General features: G+C 39.5%; 1 protein-coding gene across 1 annotated transcript in view; it reads right to left on the reverse strand.

The window, feature by feature from the left end:
* Window positions 1–23,043, reverse strand: part of LOC126456574 (voltage-dependent T-type calcium channel subunit alpha-1G) — a 795,987-nt gene that overhangs the window by 346,323 nt on the left and 426,621 nt on the right. Inside the window, exon 16 of the mRNA XM_050092321.1 lies at window positions 19,986–20,106. Coding sequence (XP_049948278.1) covers window positions 19,986–20,106 — 121 coding nt within the window. The remainder of the gene's footprint in view (window positions 1–19,985; window positions 20,107–23,043) is intronic.

Raw genomic sequence — 23,043 nt, forward strand, 5'->3', positions numbered from 1 at the left:
CCTTACTAGAAAAGTAATTCTTGCAGCGTGTCTTTTAGGTGAAAAGAGTAAGGAAAGATTCTGCTAAATGCATTACAAGCATTTAATCATATTTCACGTTTCACATTCTCACCTATTGATTAAATATTGTTTTAGTTACTTACAACGCACATTGTGGTACATGTTACCCTAGGAGGAGGGTGCAGTTTATCGTGAGGCCTTAACAATAGTCCAACAGGCGACTTTCACACATATATCTGTGTTGCCAGAGCTTAAGCTAACAAAGCAACAGAGGAAAGAGGAAACATACGAAAATCGAATATCCATCTTCGACATATTCGATTAATAATTGATGCGTCACTGAACCATTGAACTTAAATTGCCAAAACTAACTTTTCTGATAATTTTTCGTAATCACATAGTAATAGGTACATGTTTTTGATAGTGGAAATAGCAGAACTTTTGTTTTCACGCATTTTGGAGCATCTGTTTTGTTCCTTCCTTTAAATGTAAGGAACACCTCTCATTTGTTACGAGTACTTCCATTTATTTGGCACTGTCCAGGAAAAGTTTGCTATCTTAAATTCGCTTACTTTGCTGCTCTAATAGTTCATGTCTAAATAAGTGTTTGTGTCTAGGTTACAGCACGTGAAAAATAACTGAAGTTAACATATAACCCAGTGAGAGAATGATAGGAAATTCTCTGCGTCTTGTAAACACAAACGTATTTTGCTTGCTATGTTACAACTTACGAAGCTATATTATCATTACCCAAATACTTATTTCGTTATACTTTTAAAGAAACTGACTAACATTAATGCCTTAGAGTTTGGTTTAAGTTGTTTATATATTTAAAAAATCACAAAAATTCTACAGTTCACTTTATTATCGACGTACAACTGTCTGCATCGTACCTCGGACAAAAATGTACCTTATGATAAACATCTCTCACTATCATTTCTTTTGCTGCTAGTAAAACAAATGAAGCAGCGGCCATATTAAGAAAAGTTACTGATCAGTTGCATATGATATACATTTCTGTAGTCACCTGTTTCTGTTGATGTTAGGTGCAGAGTGAAAGTGCAACGCATCAGCAGTTCACATATGAGACAAATGTAACATTTGTGTGTGTGCTTTTCAGCAACACAACCTGTCTGAGTTCACTGAGGCATAATACACGTTTCTATGCAAGTCTGAAAAACTACCTCCCCAGAATTTATTCTCTCACAAGTAGTAATATCCTGTCGAAATACTGAAGTTTTTGGATGACACACTTTCATTCGTTCTCCTTAACGCAAAACATTTGATGCAGTCCTACTGCAACGGGCACTAAATATTCCACAAGATGGAAATAAAATTTTGTCGAATGTGAACGTATAGGAGTACAACCAATATTTCAGTGAGCTGAATGTTGCAGTAATACGAGCACAAGAGAATGCAGAATCAGATAAAGTTGCTTGATTAAATGTGGCAACTATAAGTGACAGTATAGTGGTACCAAAATAATACTCCGCTACTTCTATCACGTGCCCTAAGTTGTTCGTGTTCGCCGCTTTACTACTGACGTTTATCGTAGTACAGAACGGTTGACAGTGTAGTGTTCAATCAGGGATTTTCCAAAAGAAGATCCCGTATTGCGGAGCTTTAATCATATTTCTGCTGTTGACTACTTTTACCCCAAAAAGATAGAAAATTCCAACTTTATCGAATTTAGCCGTTAGAAGTCAGTTCACTGACGGAGGGTAGCGCGACCTTTTTTCGCTTTTCTTTGTGTTTTCCGTATAAAGTAAAATCAGTAAAAATTAAAATGTTTTCTTTGAAACATTGCATGTGGTCGAAGTCAATAGAAATGTACTGAAGAGAACGTAAAAAAAGATTCAGAAGTCATAAATGAGATTTTAGGCAATTTTGACTATGTTTCCCTTTCTTGCCACTAATGTCAGAGTCTGCTCCAACACTCTTTTGACTGACACTTGGTGCTACCTGCAAAACTCAGCTCCACGGTTCAGAATAAACTGAACTTGAGCCTTTTAGTTCTGAAGTTAGTAAAGATTTTATGGCTAGGTTTGTGAAATACTTGTTGTTGCTTGCCATGCCTTCTGTGTCGGTGAAATTGTTTGTTAAACTGTCATTTTCGAAGAAGAGTGACAAATACCGCTTGAAGATCTAATGAGTAATATGAGTGGCTTTTTGTCGTTATCGACGGATGCCCTGTTGGTCTCAGTAGCTGAATTAGAGGCTAACGTGCGTGTAATCCACGTCGGTCGTATAATTGTATATTAATGCTATGGTTGGCTGTTTCATGCTCAGGCATGGGGCCGTTGACTGCGCGTGAGCTTGAACTTACAAATGAGTCTCGTTAAAGTGGAAGCCGGTGCAGTCACAATTTTTTGGTGTCCAGAGGCATTCTATTAACGCATTAATGTACTGGAAAAACATGTTCGACTTTTCAGAGTGCAGTTGGAGCAGAGTGCCTTCCATGGGCGATATGCTTGCGTGTCACGTCGGTGTAACTTATGAATTACCTTGCATGGAAGGATATTTGTCCCAATGACTAGCCACATGTGTTTCAGTGTGTAAATCATACATATCACGAACACCAACACTGCAACTGACTTCCATCAAAAACTCCATTCTCAGAAAACTTATCGGCTGCCAATTCACTAGGGGTAAGATAGATACTGCCTATAGGAAAATGTAGATGAAGATGAAATGGGAGATATGATAATGCGTGAAGAGTTTGACAGAGCACTGCAAGACCTGAGACGAAACAAGCCCCCGGAGTAGACAACATTCCATTAGAACTACTGACGGCCTTGGGAGAGCCAGTCCTGACAAAACTCTACCATCTGGTGAGCAAGATGTATGAGACAGGCGAAATACCCTCAGACTTCAAGAAGAATATAATAATTCCAATCCCAAAAAAAAAAAGGTGTTAACAGATGTGATAATAACCGAACTGTCAGTTAATAAGTCACAGCTGCAAAATACTAACGCGAATTCTGTACAGACGAATGGAAAAACTAGTAGAAGCCGACTTCGTGGAAGATCAGTTTGGATTCCATAGAAATGTTGGAACACTTGAAGCAATACTGACCCTACGACGTATCTTAGAAGCTAGATTAAGGAAGGGCAAACCTATGTTTCTAGCATTTGTAGACTTAGAGAAAGCTTTTGACGATGTTGACTGGAATACTCTCAAATTATGAAGGTGGCAGGGGTAAAATACAGGGAGCGAAAGGCTATTTACAATTTGTACAGAAACCAGATGGCAGTTATAAGAGTCGAGGGACATGAAAGGGAAGCAGTGGTTGGGAAGGGAGTGAGACAGGGTTGTAGTCTCTCCCCGACGTTATTCAATCTGTATATTGAGCAAGCAGAGAAGGAAACAAAAGAAAAATTCGAAGTAGATATTAAAATCCATGGAGAAGAAATAAAAACTTTGAGGTTCGCCGATGACACTGTAATTCTGTCAGAGACAGCAAAGGACTTGGAACAGCAGTTGAACGGAATGGACAGTGTCTTGAAAGGAGGATATGAGATGAACATCAACAAAAGCAAAACGAGGATAATGGAATGGAGTCGAATTAAGTCGGGTGATGCTGAGGGAATTAGATTAGGAAATGAGACACTTAAAGTAGTAAAGGAGTTTTGCTATTTGGGGAGCAAAATAACTGATGATGGTCGAAGTAGAGAGGATATAAAATGTAGACTGGCAATGGCAAGGAAAGCGTTTCTGAAGAAGAGAAATTTGTTAACATCGAGTATAGATTTAAGTGTCAGGAAGTCATTTTTGAAAGTATTTGTATGGAGTGTAGCCATGTATGGAAGTGAAACGTGGACGATAAATAGGTTGGGCAGGAAGAGAATAGAAGCTTTCAAAATGTGGTGCTACAGAAGAATGCTGAAGATTAGATGGGTAGATCACATAACTAATGAGGAAGTATTGAATAGGATTGGGGAGAAGAGAAGTTTGTGGTACAACTTGACTAGAAGAAGGGATCGGTTGGTAGGACATGTTCTGAGGCATCAAGGGATCACCAATTTAGTATTGGAGGGCAACGTGGAGGGTAAAAATCATAGAGGGGGACCAAGAGATGAATACACTAAACAGATTCAGAAGGATGTAGGTTGCAGTAGGTACTGGGAGATGAAGAAGCTTGCACGGGATAGAGTAGCATGGAGAGCTGCATCAAACCAGTCTCAGGACTGAAGACCACAACAACAACAACAACATTTCGAGGATGCGTTGATCCTATACTATAGCCATAGTTTAAAAAGGGATTTTTCTAAACTTCACCTTTAAGAGGCTGAAATAGGGGATAGAAGGTTTTTGGAAAATATGTCGGTATTAAGGCAGTTTTGAGGCTAGACCTACGAAAATTGGTATTTGGTTTCTCCATTAGAAATAAAGAAATACGTGTTTGACTATTTTGGAAAACTTATCCCCTTTGGCACTGGATGAACATTTTTGGAAATAAATGATTATTAAGGAGCAGCTAAAGTACTTTTATAAGGCTACGCATATGAAAATGGTCATTTGAGTTCTCGGTTAGAAATAAGAAATACATGTTTCACTGTTTTTGGATATTTAACTCCTATGGTGGTGAAGAAGGGATTGTAAATTTTTAAGAAAGACCGTACATTACTGAAATGAGTATGTCGATTTAGAAAGTATCAATTTAATTTTTTTGTGGAAGGAATGTTCTATAATACTTACAGCTGAAGGACGAAACACATTAATTATGTGAAATGTAACCATTAATAAAATATTCCAGGCTGTTATGTCATGGTCGGATGGATTTCACATTAAAAGCCAATGTTTTGTCCCCATCTACGGAGGACGCTTTCAACGGGCATCGTAGCTTCTTTGAATATTCGTTTCACACCCTGGCTCGCTAGTGACTGTAGGAAAATTCCGTTTACACCTTTTCCCGCGTAGTGGTGCGACAACACATGCTTTGTATAACCAGACGAAACTGGCCGCTATCGGTCACCATCGTCCGCTATTGCTATCACCCCATGGTGGAAGAAACGTACACTTATTCTTCAGTATCGTGATCCAGATGTCATTTAGTTCCACGCCCTGCACCTTTCTATTAAAATACCTGGGGCGTTTAACAAACTCTATGGTCTCTCTGCATAGACTTTCGTGGTACCCACTTGTGGCTGTCAGTACTTGAGTCCTACCAAAATGAATATTGTGATCTCCTGGCTACGTAGTATGTTCCGCAACAGCTGATCTGTCAATGAATCCCCTTTTACAGTTGCAGCTGTCCTTTAGTAGTCTTTTTTGACCGGTCCTTTTTCGGTATCTACGTACACCTCCACATAGATACATGGAATCTTATAACTTCTTTGTTTTTTCAGCAGTTTGCGAGCATTCTTGGTCAATTTTGGGTGATCTTGTATCACCAGCCCAGGTGGCTTGTAGATTACCGAATGTCCGTTTTGTCAAGATTTTTCCTCTGCGGTTAGTAACGTCCTTAACGGAAGGCAGGAAAAATTCCAATTCAACAGGCGCTTGTGTATCGCTGTGATTTTTGCACGGTGGTCTTAATGGAGGGATAATAATTACTGAGCTATTCATTGGTGATTCCCAAATGTTTCTTGCTCGGTCCGCCAACGTTTGTTGTTGCCTCACTTTTGTTGTGGGTGGTAGTTCAAATCCCGGCATGGATAATATTAATTTCATAAATAGATAAAATTCTTGAAACAAGCCGACAGGCCACATTTCTTTCGAAACGCCTGGGCGAACACAACAGCTAGATAGTAGTGTAATATCTATCGACACAAGACGAAATGCTACGAAAAATACGAAGTTATGGTTGCTCAAATATATAAAGCAACAATATCACATCGGCGGTCGTAGTTTCACTGCAGCAGATTCAAATTATAGTGCCATGACAAAAGGAGACTGACATGAAATTCACTGTGGCTCGTTATCTCGATAACAGAGACAAAAACGATGCCCAGCATACCATTCGATGTCATTTAGAAGGATGATCCAGATTTCCTGAATTCTCAGTTGACGTTTTACGAATAACCTCCAGAAGTATCATTTACTTTACGGAAGCTATTACCTGTTAGCTCAGTAACTGTGGTGGAACTGCGGGTTATTACTGGGAAGACGAGTGCATTGTTAAACAGAGGGAAGAACGTAGTGAGACGTAGGTGGCAAGTGATAAGGGACAACCGTACAGCACGATCAGGCGCTAACGATGTACTCGGCATTTTTCAGTACTTCTTTTCTTTTTATTTACCTAACTGGTGTTGCTCTCTATTGATCCCAAGGTATTTTTAATGCGTTTCCTTATTTATCTATCAGGTACCTACAATTACCGCGCGCACATACTCCAGTCCACCTCTGAGTAGTTTTTAAATGTTCGTACGGTACAAAATGATCCAGGTAAAGGAATTTTCCTAACTTTTCAGTTTTTTGATTTCCACATAAGGATTATTTCTGATTCAAGTATGCAATTACATCGTATCCGAAACGTCTGCTAACTTGTGACTTTGATGCCATGACTTTATGTTTGAACTTTAAACATTGCTATTGTTATAGCTTTCATTACGCTTAGAGCTCCAAGTCTGTTTAGTACGATGGAAGTTGCAATCTCGTACATAAATTTGTTACCATCTGAATAGCTTTTTACCTCTTAATGATAGCGTTTGCTATATTATCTCCACAATAAATATCACGGTTTAGAGTTGAGCGCTATAATTAGGCGTGGTGTAAGTGTTTAAATTAGGATTTACTTAAAAGACATATATCTTCTATTTCCAGAGCAACATTAAGGGAAAACGTAAATGCAAGACAAACCCCTAACTGTAGTTTGATAGATATCGTTTCCGAATACGTTAACACAGCAACATTACTTTGTAATGTGTCGCAAAGTTCATTTTACAGCAGAAAATAGAATATGTGCTGTATAAAATGACAACCACACAATCACATTTTATATTTGCATCAACCGCTTTTTGCGTTTTTTGTTTTAGGTGTTTATTCCGTTGAAATCTCAGCTAATGCCTTAGGCTGCTCGTAACATATTTTCTTCTGTCGAATTTTCTTGCAGTTCTTGCATGGACAGCGTTTTAGATTTAGATTCCTTAGGAATGCTGAAGTCTAGTGAGAGACTATGTGGTACATCCGAATGGTTTCCTGGCAGTGCAGTGATAGTGTTACTAATCGTAACAGCGAACAGCTATAAACTGCCGTGATATACATCTTTATGTAAGATATACAAAGCCCTATATCTTCACAGGTAAATATTGTAGTTATATAGCATTACGTAAGTCATAATCATTTTTAATCGATGACAGTTGTGAATGACATCATTATTTGACATCCTGAGGTGTCGGGTGTTCTGACGGCTATGCGTGACATCATACTTAATCGTCATAAACGTCACAAATTTTAAGACGTTCATTCCTTAACGTGTATGGTGCGCATGGCAATTGCAAACATCTCCATCAGTTTAAACAGGATATCATTGTGGGTTGCGCGTTTGCGGAGCTATTCATAAATTAACCTCCGATTGGTTATTAAATAAGGAAAACAATAGATTATTATTTTGAGGTGCAGTCTGTATTTGCATGTTACATGTTACAAATTCAAACATCTGTCGTACCGTTGACACCAGCTTCTCTAACCATTCATCATAGAATGGTGCCACCTGGTGCTCCAATTAGTTGTGAACATGCTTGGGCTCGTCGCACGTCGTGAAGTGTGGATTAGCCAATCAGGCCTTCATACTGGGAAGGAGATTAAAGTCACTTGATGGTAAGTCCGGACTTAGGAGGAAAAACCTCCCAGTCAAAACGTCCGAGTTTTCCTTCGTTTAGTTCGCAGTGCTGGGTCGTCCATTGTCACCAAGGATAATGATTCCTTCTCGCCGTTTGTTTTGGCTTGACTTTCAGAGTTTCGTAAGAGTCACGATAAACCTGTGATGTCACAGTAGTCTCCCATGCTACTCTCATGAAACCTGTTGTCAAACTTCTTTTTCTGTCTCAAAAAGTACAGCCATCATTTTGCGGTCTGAAAACCTTTGCTTGAATTTATGGGCTTATTTGGAGAATAAGTGTGCAGCTGCTGTTTGGACTATTCCTTTTTTCAGAGCTTACGCGTTGCACCCATGCTTCGTCCCCAATCACGTATCTGTATAGAAATTCCTCCGCTTTTCAGGATAACAGTGAAGGAATGTCTAGGCCGAACTGTCTAGGCCGAACCCATCCTTTCAGTTTTGTGAACATCGTTTACAGAGTTTGGTGCCCACCGTGCACAAAGGGTGACAATGTTAAAAAAGAGATTTGTCCTTGAAATCTGAGGTACATTTTCAGAAAGTTGTGAAGCGATGTCTCGCACGCATCATCAACATTTTGCACAAGCTCATTAGTCACATCAGAATTTCTTCAGCGATCACAATCATCGTACACATCCTTGTGACTAGCTTTGAATTTCTGCACGACTCCCTCAGAACACTACCGCTCAGTCCTATTCCCATACATACGACACAGTCGACGATGGATCCCGGCGACACTGACTCCCACTTGAAGTGAGCGAATGACAGAACGTACCTCGCAACTGGAGGGAGGCGAAATAACACAGTTCATTTCAGTCGCTTGCTGCTTACACACTAACTAACGAAAAGTAGAGCTAACTGAGGCAATGTGACCTTCAAAGTCTGCTTTTGTAACCGCGCCAGCGCCATGAAGCTAAAAGCATTTATTTCATTTTAATAGACAATTGAAGGTTAATTTATGAATAGCCCTCGTATTTTACTTTGAAATCTGCAGAAAGTATTCCAGTAATTAAAACCACGAACTGTGGTGCTATCTCTAATTAGGGCAATGAATGTAAACAATACATGCAACACGGCATAATGCTACCTCTTAAGCGGCTCTAGGCGCTTAAGTCTGGAACCACGAGACCGCTACGGTCGCAGGTTCGAATCCTGGCTCAGGGATGGATGTGTGTGATGTCCTTAGGTTAGTTAGGTTTAAAGTTCTAGGGGACTGATGACCTCAACAGTTAAGTCCCAGAATACTCAGAGCCATTTTTTAAGCTGCCTCTTAAGTGACGACAATGATGCATCAATGTAGTGTAATCGTACAATAGGAATGGAGAAACGCTATTTTTCCTGAGAGTTGTTACTCTGGTGCATTTCTATATTTTACTTGTCTGACGCCGAACCTTGCAGCTGTGTAGAATTATCTAGAAACCCCGCACTACAGACCGTAGCCAAGCAATATTGCAAGTATTTGAGATTAGATTCCTGAACCTAATTAAGATGGTGTCTCTCCGACTGCCAGGCGACCTGGAATACGGTGCCGTAAGGCTCGAACCTCACCGCTGATCTATGGACGATGTCTAATAGTATCTTTATACAGTCATTACAGTCAGCCATTTTCAACACTCATTTCGCCGTCAGCTGTAGCTAATTTTCGCTCCAGCAGTTTCTGTAACCATGATCAGAAAATATTCAAATACTATAGGACCTACAAAGCGACCCGGAATACTCGTCAGCATCGATTTCGTCCAATTTGTGGTATGTGCAGGGCTCGGTTAGAAATGAAAGTGGTAGATGTGGGAGCTTTAGATAGCCAAACATTTAGAAAAAATAGCAGTTTTGGCGCGTAAAAAGCAAGGCATAAGCCAATTATGGTAGCACAGCTCCTAAGCAGCGTTTGGCGCAACGACAAGAGTTCAGAATGGTAATCCGAGAGTCATGGGGTTGAGCACCTGTGCAGAATTTTTTTGATGTTCAGTTTTTACGTTACTTACACTGAAAACAAACCGAAATAATACTCAATATATTGCATATTTTATGGAAATTTAATTGCAGTCCCAGATTTTCCTTTGCTTTCCTTTTCATGCTTTTTATGAAAGTATGAATAAATATAATATATTGAGCATTATTTCGGTTTGCAGTGTGAGTATTATAAAAATTGAAAATATGAAAAACATCTGCACAGGGACTCGAGTCCACGACCCACGGATTACCGTTCTGCACTCTTTCAGCTGCGCCAACAGCTGCCTGGAAACTTTAGTAACATGCCTCGTCCCACCCGCTCCGAAAATCCTATTTTTTTAAACGATTTACCATCTGGAGCCCCCTCTTCTGTCACTTTCATTTCTGGCCAAGCCTTGCATACACCATGAATTTAGACGAAATCGGTGATGACGAATAGGCGCTGTTCCCTTGTTAGATACTTTAATTCCACACAGCAGGAAAAGTCGCCTTTACTCGTTGTTAGAAATACGTCGACGATGTGGTTCTTGAAATATTTTACTTTTTGAATTCATATAAATTTTTAACATACTAGTTTGAATATTTTTTATATTGTTATTTTAAGAAAAACAAATGTTCAAGCAAATGTCTGTGGCAACCATTGTTATTTGAGAGCAGTGATGCTCAGATTCCCACCGGATAATCTGATTTCGGTTTCCTGAAGTTTCCCTAAACCATCTCAGTCGCACGCAGTGACTGTTTCTTAAACGGGTCTTACTTCTCCAGATGAAGCAGTGCTCTGGGTGTAACAAGGTCGTCGTGGAAGGGATGATAGATTCTGACTTTTCTTTCGCCTAATCGTGCGAAAAAGAGAACAAGGCTAAATATGCTGCTTCGTTCGGTTAACGTACATCCGATCGTTACACTTTCGTATCCATTCCTCCAGGTGATTCTTGAGACTGCGGGGCAAATATCAAAAGTTTACAAAGTGTGGGTAACCTTCCAGCCATTTCTGGTAATTGTGAGCGTGAAAGTCATTTGCGGAACTGACACTGAGGGATGGCATGGGGAACATGTACGTAGAACATAAATTTGTTTTCATTTGGTACTAGCTTCATCGATCGGCGCGTCGCCAGTCGTCCCTGGAGATTCCTAAAGTTGTAAGGAGAGCTAGATTTTGTTTCAAGTATGGGATATTGTTCTCCTGGAATCATTCTTGTTACGTGATCGTTTGCCTGTCTCAGTATTACTGTCTCCTTGGACTTCTTTTAGTTTTTCACAATATCACTTAATAGCAGTAGTCCCAGAAGAGTCCTAAAACTGGAAGGAGAGCTAGATTTTGTTTGAGGTATGGGATGCTGTTGTCCTGGAATAATTCTTTTTACGTGATCCTCTGCCTATCTCTGTGTTGTTGTCTCCTTGGACGCCTTTCAGGCATACTCAGTACGATGGAGTCGATGAAGTCAGAGTAGTGAGATGCCCTGAAAAAACAGTTCCTCCCTTTCGCTTGCCGCACATGCTTTAACTCTAAGCGAGCTTGAAGTGCATCAGGCAGCAGGGAATGCACTCGAAGCTTCAGCAGCGTAGCTGCTAAACAGCCAAGGCAAATCAACTGCTCAGTTTCTCGCTAACTTATGCTCGCACTTTAACGTGCGAAATACGCGGCACAGCTAGTCTTAGAATGATAGACACTATGAAGTACAATTTTTTGTTTGGTTGTTGAACTTCTTTTAATACTTTACATTTCGAAAGAAAATGGCGGTTGAATTTAGACTTTTTTTGCGGGCCTTACTTTTAATACTAAAAAGAAGCAAACAGTAATAGTATTTGCTCTACCAATGTACCAAATTTTGTTTGATTCAAAGGCATTTGAAAATGTCTTTAACTCTGCTATAAACGCTGTTAACTGAAGTTTACGGACGTTAATATCATAAGTTTTGTTGTTGTCTTTAGCCATGCTAATATGGCATGATAAATGTATTTCGTATCTTGTTAAAATATTTATTGGGATAGGATAGTACGGTGTGTTAAATGTTTATTTGCTAGGGGGACACAGATGTGGTGTGTAGATGGCATATCTACTTCGAACCACCACTTTCCTTAGGCTGAAACGTCCTGTTCCCTCTTGCGCGTGTGTAAGAATGAAAATTTTATTTTTAAAAACCTCCATTCCGCGAAATACAATTTTTTTCCTTATTTTTTATATTTTTCGAGATTTACAGTACGCATCAACATATTTTATTTTTGTAAAATATTGTACAAACTTTTAGTTGGTTTTCTGTTTTAGGCCTAAAACTACAACATATGAAATAGTGATCACTCATCTGAAGTTTCATTTATATGAAACGTTGAGTTTAGATGATCGCCTGCTTATCGTACAGTAATCTTTGACCTAATAGAATGTCATCTACAAAATCGCAGCAAAAATGTTTTCTTGATTGAACAATAATTGTTTTTGTTGTTTTGTTCTAGAGTAACAGTAGTGCACGTGCAATATTTATTTTTAATCAAGTTTATAATTACGTATTTATGATTAAATTATACGAAACACAGCAATGCACAGTAAGCGAAAAAAAGTAAATGCGGATAACATGAAGTCAGTTTACAAAATTCATAACAACAGGCCACCGTATAAAATCAAGCTTTTAAATTATACAGCTTCAAACGAGCAATAACGACAAGAAATATGCACGTGTTATAGTTTTAGGCCTAAAGTAGAAAACCAACCGAACATTGGAATAATATTTTGCAGAAATGTAAAGGAGACCCACAGAAGATGACAGACACATTTTAATCTCGACTGAAAGCAATACTGTGTGATTTCGCCAGTCACAATACCGCGACTGTCCTCACAAGAGACTCTCAAAACATTGGTACGTGTTCTCTGCATTTATTTTAAAACTCCGTCTTCGGCAAAGCGCAGTGTTTCTCTATTTTGAGACACATTTTATTTTGCAGAAGGTGGAGTTTTTAAATCAAAAGAATACACAGAAAATGTGTATCAATGTTCTAAGAATTTCTTCCGAGGACAGTCGTGGTATTGTGGTAGGCGAGATCACGGAGTACTGCTTTCAATCAACGTTAAAAAAAAGTTTCTGTACGGCACAAAATTCATAAACTTACTTTCAATTCCTCGTACCTGAGGCGACATTTTTTAGGTGGAATTTTTGCAATCAACGAACCATGAGACTCCACCGTGACTAAACGTTTACCCCACCAAAACTCTGAACTGATTTGAGGGCCTTGGATCACTACAATCATGAGAGAAAGCCTGCGAAAGAAACCCTGCACGACCAATTACTCCACTTCAAGCTAGTTTGACGGCCAACTTGTGTATTGAGATTATCATGTAGCAATGCTTCATGTCAATTATTTGAAATCAGCAGATTCATTTGGCTGTAGAAATTTACACAATACAGTGGTAGAGATAAATCAAGGTTCGTAGAACACCCCCATTACGCAAACGCGATTCCTCTCACAAATATCTCTGATTAAATTTCTAGAAATGTGATTATAGAATAACAGATCTGTAGAAATAAGTTATATCTTAAAATATATAATGTAAATAACTAAATGGAAATTAAATTTCACTATGATATGGATGAATTTAATTTTTTATCGTATTTAAGAACATTATAAGAAATCATATGTCTTAAAACTTGAACCGTCCTTTTATTAACCGCTTTATTCGGACAGTTTGATTTTTATGCTTCGGCCATCACGCTAGAAAATAATTCCAAAGCTTTGAATCTGAATCAGTTTCATGTGATTTTGAAATTCTGCTTAGACGTCGTGGAAGTTCACTTAGATTCTATTGTGAAAGTATGAGAAGGAAGCAGATCGTGGGAGGAAAGAAAAACAGAACATTTTTCAGTAGAATTTACCTTATTTGAAAGTGGAAACAGTAAATTGCTTTAAATACTTTGCGGCTTAAATCACATACATTTCACCTAGGGGACCAAAGTCTTGGAACGGTAATAGCATAAATTAAAATTACAACAGATGGCAGAAGTAATGAGTATTAATGAAATATTTTCCACGCATGACCATTGACTGCAGTGTGGAACAGTATGAACGATATTTCCGGCAAAATAAAATGTTACAAAGCAGTTGTGTATTAGGTCTCACAGTGAAATCTCACCGTGAAATTTTAAAATCACTCAGTGAATTAAAAGTCCAAGTAGCAATCTGTAACAATCCGTCATAAGATTTCAACTACGACTAATTACTGTTTATATTTTACGTTCCTGCGGTAAATGTCTGTAGAACACTTTGCATCGAAGAGAAAATAAAAGTGTCAGAGTTACGACATATGATGTCAATATAACGTTTCAGAGCAATGTCTCAGCATTGCAGGTACGAACAACTACTTATAAAACATACTCAAGGTGTATTTGAAGAACAACAAGTGAAAATTTCGAATGTAGTGTGTGTGAAGATGATTGCTGAAAAGTTCGATTATCTCAGCAACTATCGTTGAATTCCGATATCGTGTTTGCGATTCAGCAGATTCCTGATACTTCAGTAAGACAATTAATGACCGCATACCTATCACACGATCGGTGCCATTTTCATAGCACAGTAGCCTACATGCTTATCAGATGTGTGTTCTGATACATATGGTGTGGTCTGGTCATCTAGAAATTGTTCAGTTCATTAGCAGAGATTAGCAAAGAAGTGATAACTCTTATCGGAGGAATCTGGAGGCAACCGACAGAGGACTTAGTGTTGCAATTCGATATTACAATGTATTGTTTGTGGATGCTTAACGGTTCACGAAGTAGCTGTTCTGGATTGGAAAAGTTTTCTACCTGTCTACAGATTTTTGTGTTGTTGTTCCAGTCTAATTTCCGACCTTGAACCTGAATTCAACTTGATACGTTCTGCTTTCCTTTAGTTACTGAAACTCTCTAATGTTTGTCATAGAAGGTTACTTATGCCGAAACGTTTTTCATCTGATACGTCACTTTTTAATTATGTTTACTGCACCGAGCGTGACACGGTTCGAGGTTTTGCTCATATGAGAAAAAACAGTTAATTATAGTGTTGTCAACAATTCACCTGTTTCTAAACATTCTGAAAGTCATAACTATAGTGCTTCATAAATTTCAGCACAGTTGTATTAGTCTCTCTCTTTCTGTAGGCCGAACGAAACTAAAGTGTGAAACGCAAAATCGCACAAGAATACACATGTCGCCAGATTGACATAAGATTATAACTACGGTACGAGAATTGGTGCGAAACGTGACGTGCTTAGAGCAATGAAGACAAATAAAAAGTGACGGTGCAATGGAATAACAGCTTGTAAACAATGACAATGGAAGAATAGAAGTTTAAGCAAAAGTAACCCGAAGAACGATCTCGATCCCGTGACTATAAATCGTTTTACAAATATTTGCTTAAAGAAGCCTAGCGATGCCAATTTCGTACGCGCGGTTTCGGAGATTCTCGACAGTTTAGATCTTCAGTACATAAATACGTCAAAGGAATTCTATAATAATACTAAATAATGGATTTTGCGTTACATTCGGTCTCTCCGTGGCGTAGGAGGTACACTAGCGACTACATCTTTGTCATTGGGAAACGGTGATCTAGGTGAGACTTTACTGAAGCAACACGCAACGCTAATGTACAGTACGTATCGCTGCGTCTCTCTAGCCAGGCTTTACTGTCAAGCGTAAGCTGTAAACATTCTGCGACCAGTCCGAATTGAGTGTTTAAGCAAGTAAGCTTAAGCGTGGCTTCAGCAAGCATTACGATAACTCTCTGTCGCAGTGCAAGGCTATCTGATTACGTCACAAGTGTGCTTGTTTGAGGAATGCATGCGCATGCTATTCTAACACACATCAATGCCATACTTCCGTCAGAAATGGATAGATACAACACTTACTAAACAGTCATTATGACTAATCTATTCACAGATACGTCACAAATTCTTGGACGGCTGAAGTTTCCTCTGAAATAGAAAGAGTGTCCTACTCGTCCGAAACGCGGGAAAGCTTTCCGTTTCGAGAGAAAACCGCCGCAATAGAAAAGCATTTTATCAGCAAAAGAACAGAATTTGTACTGGGCTAAGTGAGCTACTACTGTAAACATCAATAATTTTTCCTAGTAGAGAATACTTCTGCAAGATAAAAAGAATAATAAAAAGATCCCAGAGAGGAAACGGAGAACATTTATTCCTTGTAGAAGTTAAGTATGAAGTAATCGACGTACTATTTCATTCCATACCCATTAAAGAAGTAAGCTGACATCGAATTCGCAAAAGTTCAGGCAAATCATACCGTAGGTATTCTACACTGCCATTCTCAGAGTTACAAAAATAATAAAAACACTTAATCATTCACGCAAATAGATGGCAGATTAGAATAGAAGATCACACTGCACAGGCATTCCTCTGAGAATGCTAGAAACGCTATTTCGCTATGAGATAGCATACAAGTACATGCACATATAACACGAGTTTTTGAAGGAATACATTTAACAAACATAACATTTTCTTACTATTTGCAGTCACACGTACTCAATGCGGGATCAACAACGTGTCGCATCTAAACAGACGTTGCATAGTGTGTTGGGTAAGTAGAAACAGACAAATCACGGTCACTTCCAAGCTCCCTCGCACGGGGAAACAAAGGGCAGCTCAAATGCAGAACAAGGATAATGATGCTCGCTCTGCGTTCTTCCAAAAAAGAAACAAAATCATAGAGAAAAACAGTTAATGTCTCCCAGAAATCCACGAATGCATTCAGAAAGGGAAACAACAGTGCCTGCTGAATGGAAATTTGGCCGATGCGCATTCAGCGTGCTGGACAGGTGGGCGCTAGCTACTCGGTGGCATGCCTGGGCTGGTGGGATGGAGCATGCACTAATCTAGGGCAAGATGCCTGACCACATGTCCAGGGCCGACGTTCATCTCTTTGTGACGTAATCAGTCTGCTTGCATCGTCTTCGGGGACAGGCTGAGTGCATGCGATTATTCTGCATTGGCGTGAGAAAAATACTGTTAGTATTATCATTAAAAAATTTTGGTGAAAAATGTTTCTCTGTCTCACAGAGATACTTTACCTGTGACGGCTACAGAGCCGCGAATATTCCCGAAGAGAAGGGTTGGGATTGTGAGAGAGCGACAGTTAGTGAGTGAAAAGTCGCAGCGCTGCCTCCCAGGTGGCGTGCCGCTCACCGCCATCGACCAACTGTGTGACAACTTTTACCTCTACGTTCAGCTCAGATATAATTTTCTCAACGAGTACTGGTAACTTAGTAGAAGAAGAGTTACGTACGTGTCATACTCACATCCAGTCTCTCAACATTACGTTAGGCAATTAATCGAGAAGTCGGTTTACTGTATCAGCAAAATCCATCATCATCGCAACGTTGATGTTTGTCAGCACAGAAGTCATGAGAATGGCTCGTGTGATCCCCTGTTACTTGAAGAAATGTGAGCTTTCAGCTTTTGATACATTCGTTAACTGAATGGAAGCAATTTTGGAAGACGGTTTAGCTGTGTGTAAATAGAAACAAATTTCTTCTTTTCCGTGTGCCATTGTCCCACATTTACGAAGGGTCGGCATGGTCGGAATGGTTACTCCCCTTCCGGGGTGTTTGGTGGCCGGGAGAGCACGGTACCTCATCCTGCTGCTCTTCGAGTCACGCACGTACACCGCGAGCTGTGTGACATGTTGCATTTTCCTGTTGGTGATTGCCATCGTGACGAGGAAAAAATAAACTGCGTGTAACTGTGGATAGGTATCCTTGTGTTGATTCATTGTGCTTCCAGAATGATAACATCACTGAGGGAACGCCACGAAAACATTCCCCAGACGCTAACACTCCCTCCACCGGCTTGGACCCTTCCGACGATTGATGCTGGGCCAACGGCCATATATGTCCGATGCAGCATAAAACGCGAGTCACCTTTCGCCACTCGGTAGACGTCCAGATGCGGTATTGACGTATAGATTCCAGCCTTTGTCGCCGATGAGAAGCAGCCAGTATGAGTGTATGAACCACGGAGAGCCCATACGCAGTAACATTCTCTGTACGGTCATTGAGGAGACACTGTTGGTAGTCCCTTGGTTCATCTGGGCGGGTAGTTTCTCAACAGTTGCACATCTGTTTGCCGGTACACAACCGTCGCTCACCCCTGTTTTCTATAGCCTTTGGTGAGTCACAGTTGGCGCCACTGTTGCCTAGGCGCCGGTTTTGTATAGTGCTGTTTTGCCACATACGCTATACTTTAACCAAGGCCGCACGCTAACTGTTTACAAACTTAGCCGTTTCGGAAATGCTTCTACCCTTGATATGGCCAATTATAATGCCCTTCTGGACGTCAGGTTTTGGATAGTGCTGTTTTGCCACACACGCTATACTTTAACCAAGGCCGTACGCTGTTTACAAACTTAGCCGTTTCGGAAATGCTTCTACCCCTTGATCCTAAGGCCAATGATAATGCCCTTCTGGACGTCAGGTAAGACGCTCCGTTTCCGCATTGCGACAACGGGTGCGTTTTTTCCTGCGTCCTACCGAGTGAGGTACGCAGTGGTTAACACACTGGACTCGCATGCGGGAGGACGACGGTTCAATCCCGCGTCCGGCCATCCTGATATAGGTTTTCCGTGATTTCCCTAAATCTCTCCAGGCAAATGGCGGGATGGTTCCTTTGAAAGGGCACGGCCGACTTCCTTCCCCGTCCTTCCCTAATCCGATGAGACCGATGACCTCGTAGTTTGGTCTCTTCCCCAAAACAACCCAACTTTTTCCGCGTCCCCCTTCGACGCGTTTTATGTACTCTCCAGTACTGGTGTTGCCACCCGACGTCTGTGCGTGTTTGTTGCACGTTGACGTCGAACATAAGCGATTCCTATGCAGTAACTGATTCTACGAAGATGAAGCACGGATTGCTACTTCCACAAAAGCTAAGAAAATAAATAAGCAAATGACCACAGTCTTTCGTAGAGGCTTTCGCCAATTAATTATTCCATGAAAGGTACCCGACCCTCTCATTCCAGTAGCTTCTCCAGAATCACAATCCAAGATCTCGTGACGTCTCCGCTATATCCAAATGCAGCCTCTAGATACTGTGTTTTCTGTATAATCCACATGTTTCTCTGACAAGTATTAATGCCGTGGCAGAGACTTCTTGGTGAATCATTCACTCCTCTTTCTCTTGGAAGGCAATAACGACTCCATTACCTTGTTGGACGTGTTTTGTCTATGTTCTGTACTAACGAGCTTTATCCACAGCGTCTTGTCTGTTACTGCAGCCATTTATTACTGGCCGTTACTGTTCGCTGTCAGCACAGGCCACTTCGCTGCCGACACTGCTAATACTTTGAGTGCAGTTTGCCGGGTGCTTTTGTGGCATGGTGGATCCACGAACTTCGACCTCCAGAAGAGTTTTGGATATGAAGTAACCCATTGGGTGTACCATCAACAGGGAGTTCTGTACGGCCATAACTTCTTGTCACGAGAAGGAGAACCTGTCTTCAAGGAATGATCGAAACCAGTTGAGACAGTCTTGCAGCTTACATGGTGACAGGAGCTGGTGGGGACGCCAGGTCCACGGACGAAAATAAATACTATTTATTAAATTTTTATTTATATGTTGAAACGGTCATATTATTGCTTTCCACTTTAATTGTTATATGTTCCAGAGCTACTAGCAACTTGACGCACAAAAGCCAGGAATCGACGTACAGTATATCCGCAAATATATCATATGAGTGTGAGGAAACTGCTCATCCATCCATGAAGAGGTACGGAAACACCTTAGCTTCTTGTAGATGTATTGTACATCGACTACTGCATTTTGTGTCTGAAGATGAAGCCTCGGGCTTCGAAATCGATAACAATTGAAGTGGAAGACAATAAATGAATCTGTTTCCATAAAAACTGAAAAATAAATAAATAGTATTTATTTCCCACAGTGAAAGCCATTTGAGAAAGGCCTCTGCGTAGCCAAGCCATAACACGCTTTATACTTGTATCGATATCACTTCACTAAGCCATTCCCATGACCTCTGCACTGCAAATGTAACACCGGAACGTGAATGAAATAGGACACGTACTTTTAGGGTTTTACAGGTCGTAGGAATTCAAATATGAATCCTACGCTAGAACAGATAATTTTGACCATTAGGGGAAGAGAGAAAAAGTGGCGTAATTTCTTCGTGTCTGTTACGTTTCGTCTCAAGCTGTTGGACGGTGGCCACGATTGGCAGGCGCTATGGGAGGCAGCGCATGCGCAGTTTTGATTCAAGAAGCCGAGTGTACCTGAAACACCGTCACAATTGCCCAGAGCAAGGAATCGAAATTCTTTCTGTCGCATTCATCTGTCTCTCCGTTGTCGGCCTTATTGCAGAATTTGCAACCGAACAGGTTCATTCCAAGTATACTATAACGAAAAGAAATACGGATAAATGTAATCAATGTATGTAAGTGAAAACTTGTAAGTCATCAATTCGATTCACTAACACAATTATTTATTATGTATACTAGCATTCTCGTGAGGCGACGGTGTGATAATAAGTTTTCAAACTACATTATCCTTTTAAACGTTCTGCTTTTATAGTATGAATATTTGTCAGTTTCTAACTAATTAAAGTATAAAAAGCAGATTCTGTGCATCTATTCCGCAACATTTCTGTGTCGATCTATGATTTAATAGTAATGGCGTAAAACTGAGGGACATGAGTCCTTGGATCATAAGGACAGACAAACAGGTGACAGTATACCAATTTTATTAGCAAATTTGCACAAATTTGTAATGAAGACACTCTTTTTATATAAATGCAAGTTAACTCATACGTTATTTAGTTATAATACTGATTTAAGGGCTACATAAAACTACAAAATTGAATCATGGGTGAGTGTTTTGTATTTGATATTTACATTACTGTTCTTAATGTGGCAACTGCGTTGACAATACAGTGCAAGTAAGGGAAAAAGGAAATAAAGAAACAGTCTACAATAAAAATGATAAAATTGTTGATGAATAGTTGTGTGTGTCTGCGATTGAATTTAATGAAATATGTGATAGCCAGGTGATGAATCTTTAAGTTAGAAACAGTCTTAATTAAGAACTGAATTTACACACAGATTTGTGTGAGAAGAGTTATATAGCAACTATTTTTCGCATGAGTATGATACAGTGTATTGCTCTAATTTTAAACGTGCATAAAATATATCGCGTTCAGTGCAGACACTAATATAATTTAACTATGAAAAAATTCTGTGGTCTCAGGGAAAAGAAATTTGCATCGTTTAGTTGTACTACATGAGAAATTGCTACTTTTATTCACTAAGAGAAGGAAGAGATCCATTGTCTTAAGGGTAGTCTCTGCTATGAAAGACGAATTCTGTAGGCATACAGTTCGTCGCCTGTTGGAAGAAGAGAAAAGACAGTTATGAAGAATACAAGAGAAAATTCAATGTAGGTGAGAAAAAAAGGAAAAGAGACAGTTGTTGATAGAGTGAAGCTTTATACGTAGTCTACAAGCCCAAAATATATGGATCTTATAATATATCAAACGGTGCTCAAAAGATTTCAAATTTAGTTTTCATCTTCAACGACAGAATAATGAAGAAGAGCGGGTACACTGAAACGAAACTGCTTCCAATAAATAAATGCCGTAAGTACCGAAACGTTGTTAAGAACTTACAACAGCGCAAGTTCATTTATAACCAAACATACCACAGACAAATTTCCAAAGTAAAGCCTGAGTTGACAATATTGTTTAGATCGTGGACATACATTTGGAATCTTTTGAGCTACGATAACAACTTTATAGTAATTTATTCAGTATTGTGTGAATTTACTGTGAACCTGTACAGTTGTCTTTGTGCAGTGACATTTGTTATGAAGTATATGATGCAGGCACTTTAGTTTAAGACTTTTAGCTGTATAGACATGCATCATTTAATTTTTTCATTTTTGTTTTGTTTGTTTTTACATGTGCATTTTCATTCAAGTAATTTAAGCAGCAGTCTTAGGAACATGCTTTAACAGTTTGGTTTTATAAATGGATGAGCACAGCACGCTTTGCTTTTAGCAGTTTTATTGGAATGCTTTATTTGATGCCTTATTGCTGTAAGGTGAATGAATCAGCAAACACCTAAGCAGCATAAAGGAACGAGCTCTGACACGGCAAGCCATATCCACGAAATAATAAGAACCTGAATTTGCAACAAATCCACATTCAAGGCAAGTCTTCATTAGAACGTCAAAACTGCCAAATTCTAGTGCGTTTTTACTTGACTAATTTTCAGATGAAGCATTAAAGCTACTAGATATATCTTATCGGAACTACATTATGTGCTGTACCCTGGTGTAGCACCTATCCAAATATATTCATGAGCGTATCGATAAATTAGAGAAATTCAGAAATAATACCATTATTCCAAGAACTAATCCTTTTATTTGTTATTTTATCCCTATACCCTGTGACAGTTACTGAAGTTTATTGTACTCATAATAGCCTTAGTCAACGTGACACAGATCGAAAATAACATTAATAGACTTAAAAAACTATATCTCAATATCGACCAAAAGCAAACAGTGCCAGTATGGTAGTATTTAGCCATTGTTTAACTGCGAAACAAATGGAATACTGGACGCCTAAGGTACTTTAAACACAAGAGATGTTAACGATGCGTTCTTTTTATCCTTTAAGTGTTACCTTCCTTCAAAACATTTAGGACACATACGGTGCGCAGTGTGTGTATAGTCTTTAGTGGTTAACTCCCAAAATTTCTTCAGTACGTTGGCTGAGTGGTCTGATATAAGTAAAGCACGATCTCCAATTACTCGTTACGAAGTACCTGAATATTTCACAAGTACTGATAACACTCGCCTACAAATGGTTTTTTGCCTATGTGCTCCATTTCCTGTAAGGTGTGCCAGTTACAGTTGGTATACTTAAGTGAGTTCTATTAACAAAATAAATATTTCACTCAGCAACGGAGCGTGCGGCATTACGAAACTTAATGGCAGATTGAAACTGCGAGCCGGATCGGGGCTCGAACTTCTGCTTGCTGGGAAATTCAGGACACTTAGGACGAAATTTTTGCACTATCTTTACTGTAAACTTTGACCAATGTGGAATATGTTGTTGCACTCTTGTTCTATAGCTTTCTAGCCCACCATAAATGAAGATGGGACTGTCAATGAAAACAACAGATTACGAGAATTCAGTCGCTACTCTAAAGCATTTGGTTTGTAGGATTCTTGCAGTCTTTGAAATTGCTCGACTTTCTTATGGGATGGCCTAGAGCTGTATACTGAGCAGCACCGCAATTAAAGTATACGTGTATCGTCTGAGAATATTTGTGT

This window comes from Schistocerca serialis, chromosome 2, assembly GCF_023864345.2.
Source record: "Schistocerca serialis cubense isolate TAMUIC-IGC-003099 chromosome 2, iqSchSeri2.2, whole genome shotgun sequence".
Taxonomy (NCBI): domain Eukaryota; kingdom Metazoa; phylum Arthropoda; class Insecta; order Orthoptera; family Acrididae; genus Schistocerca; species Schistocerca serialis.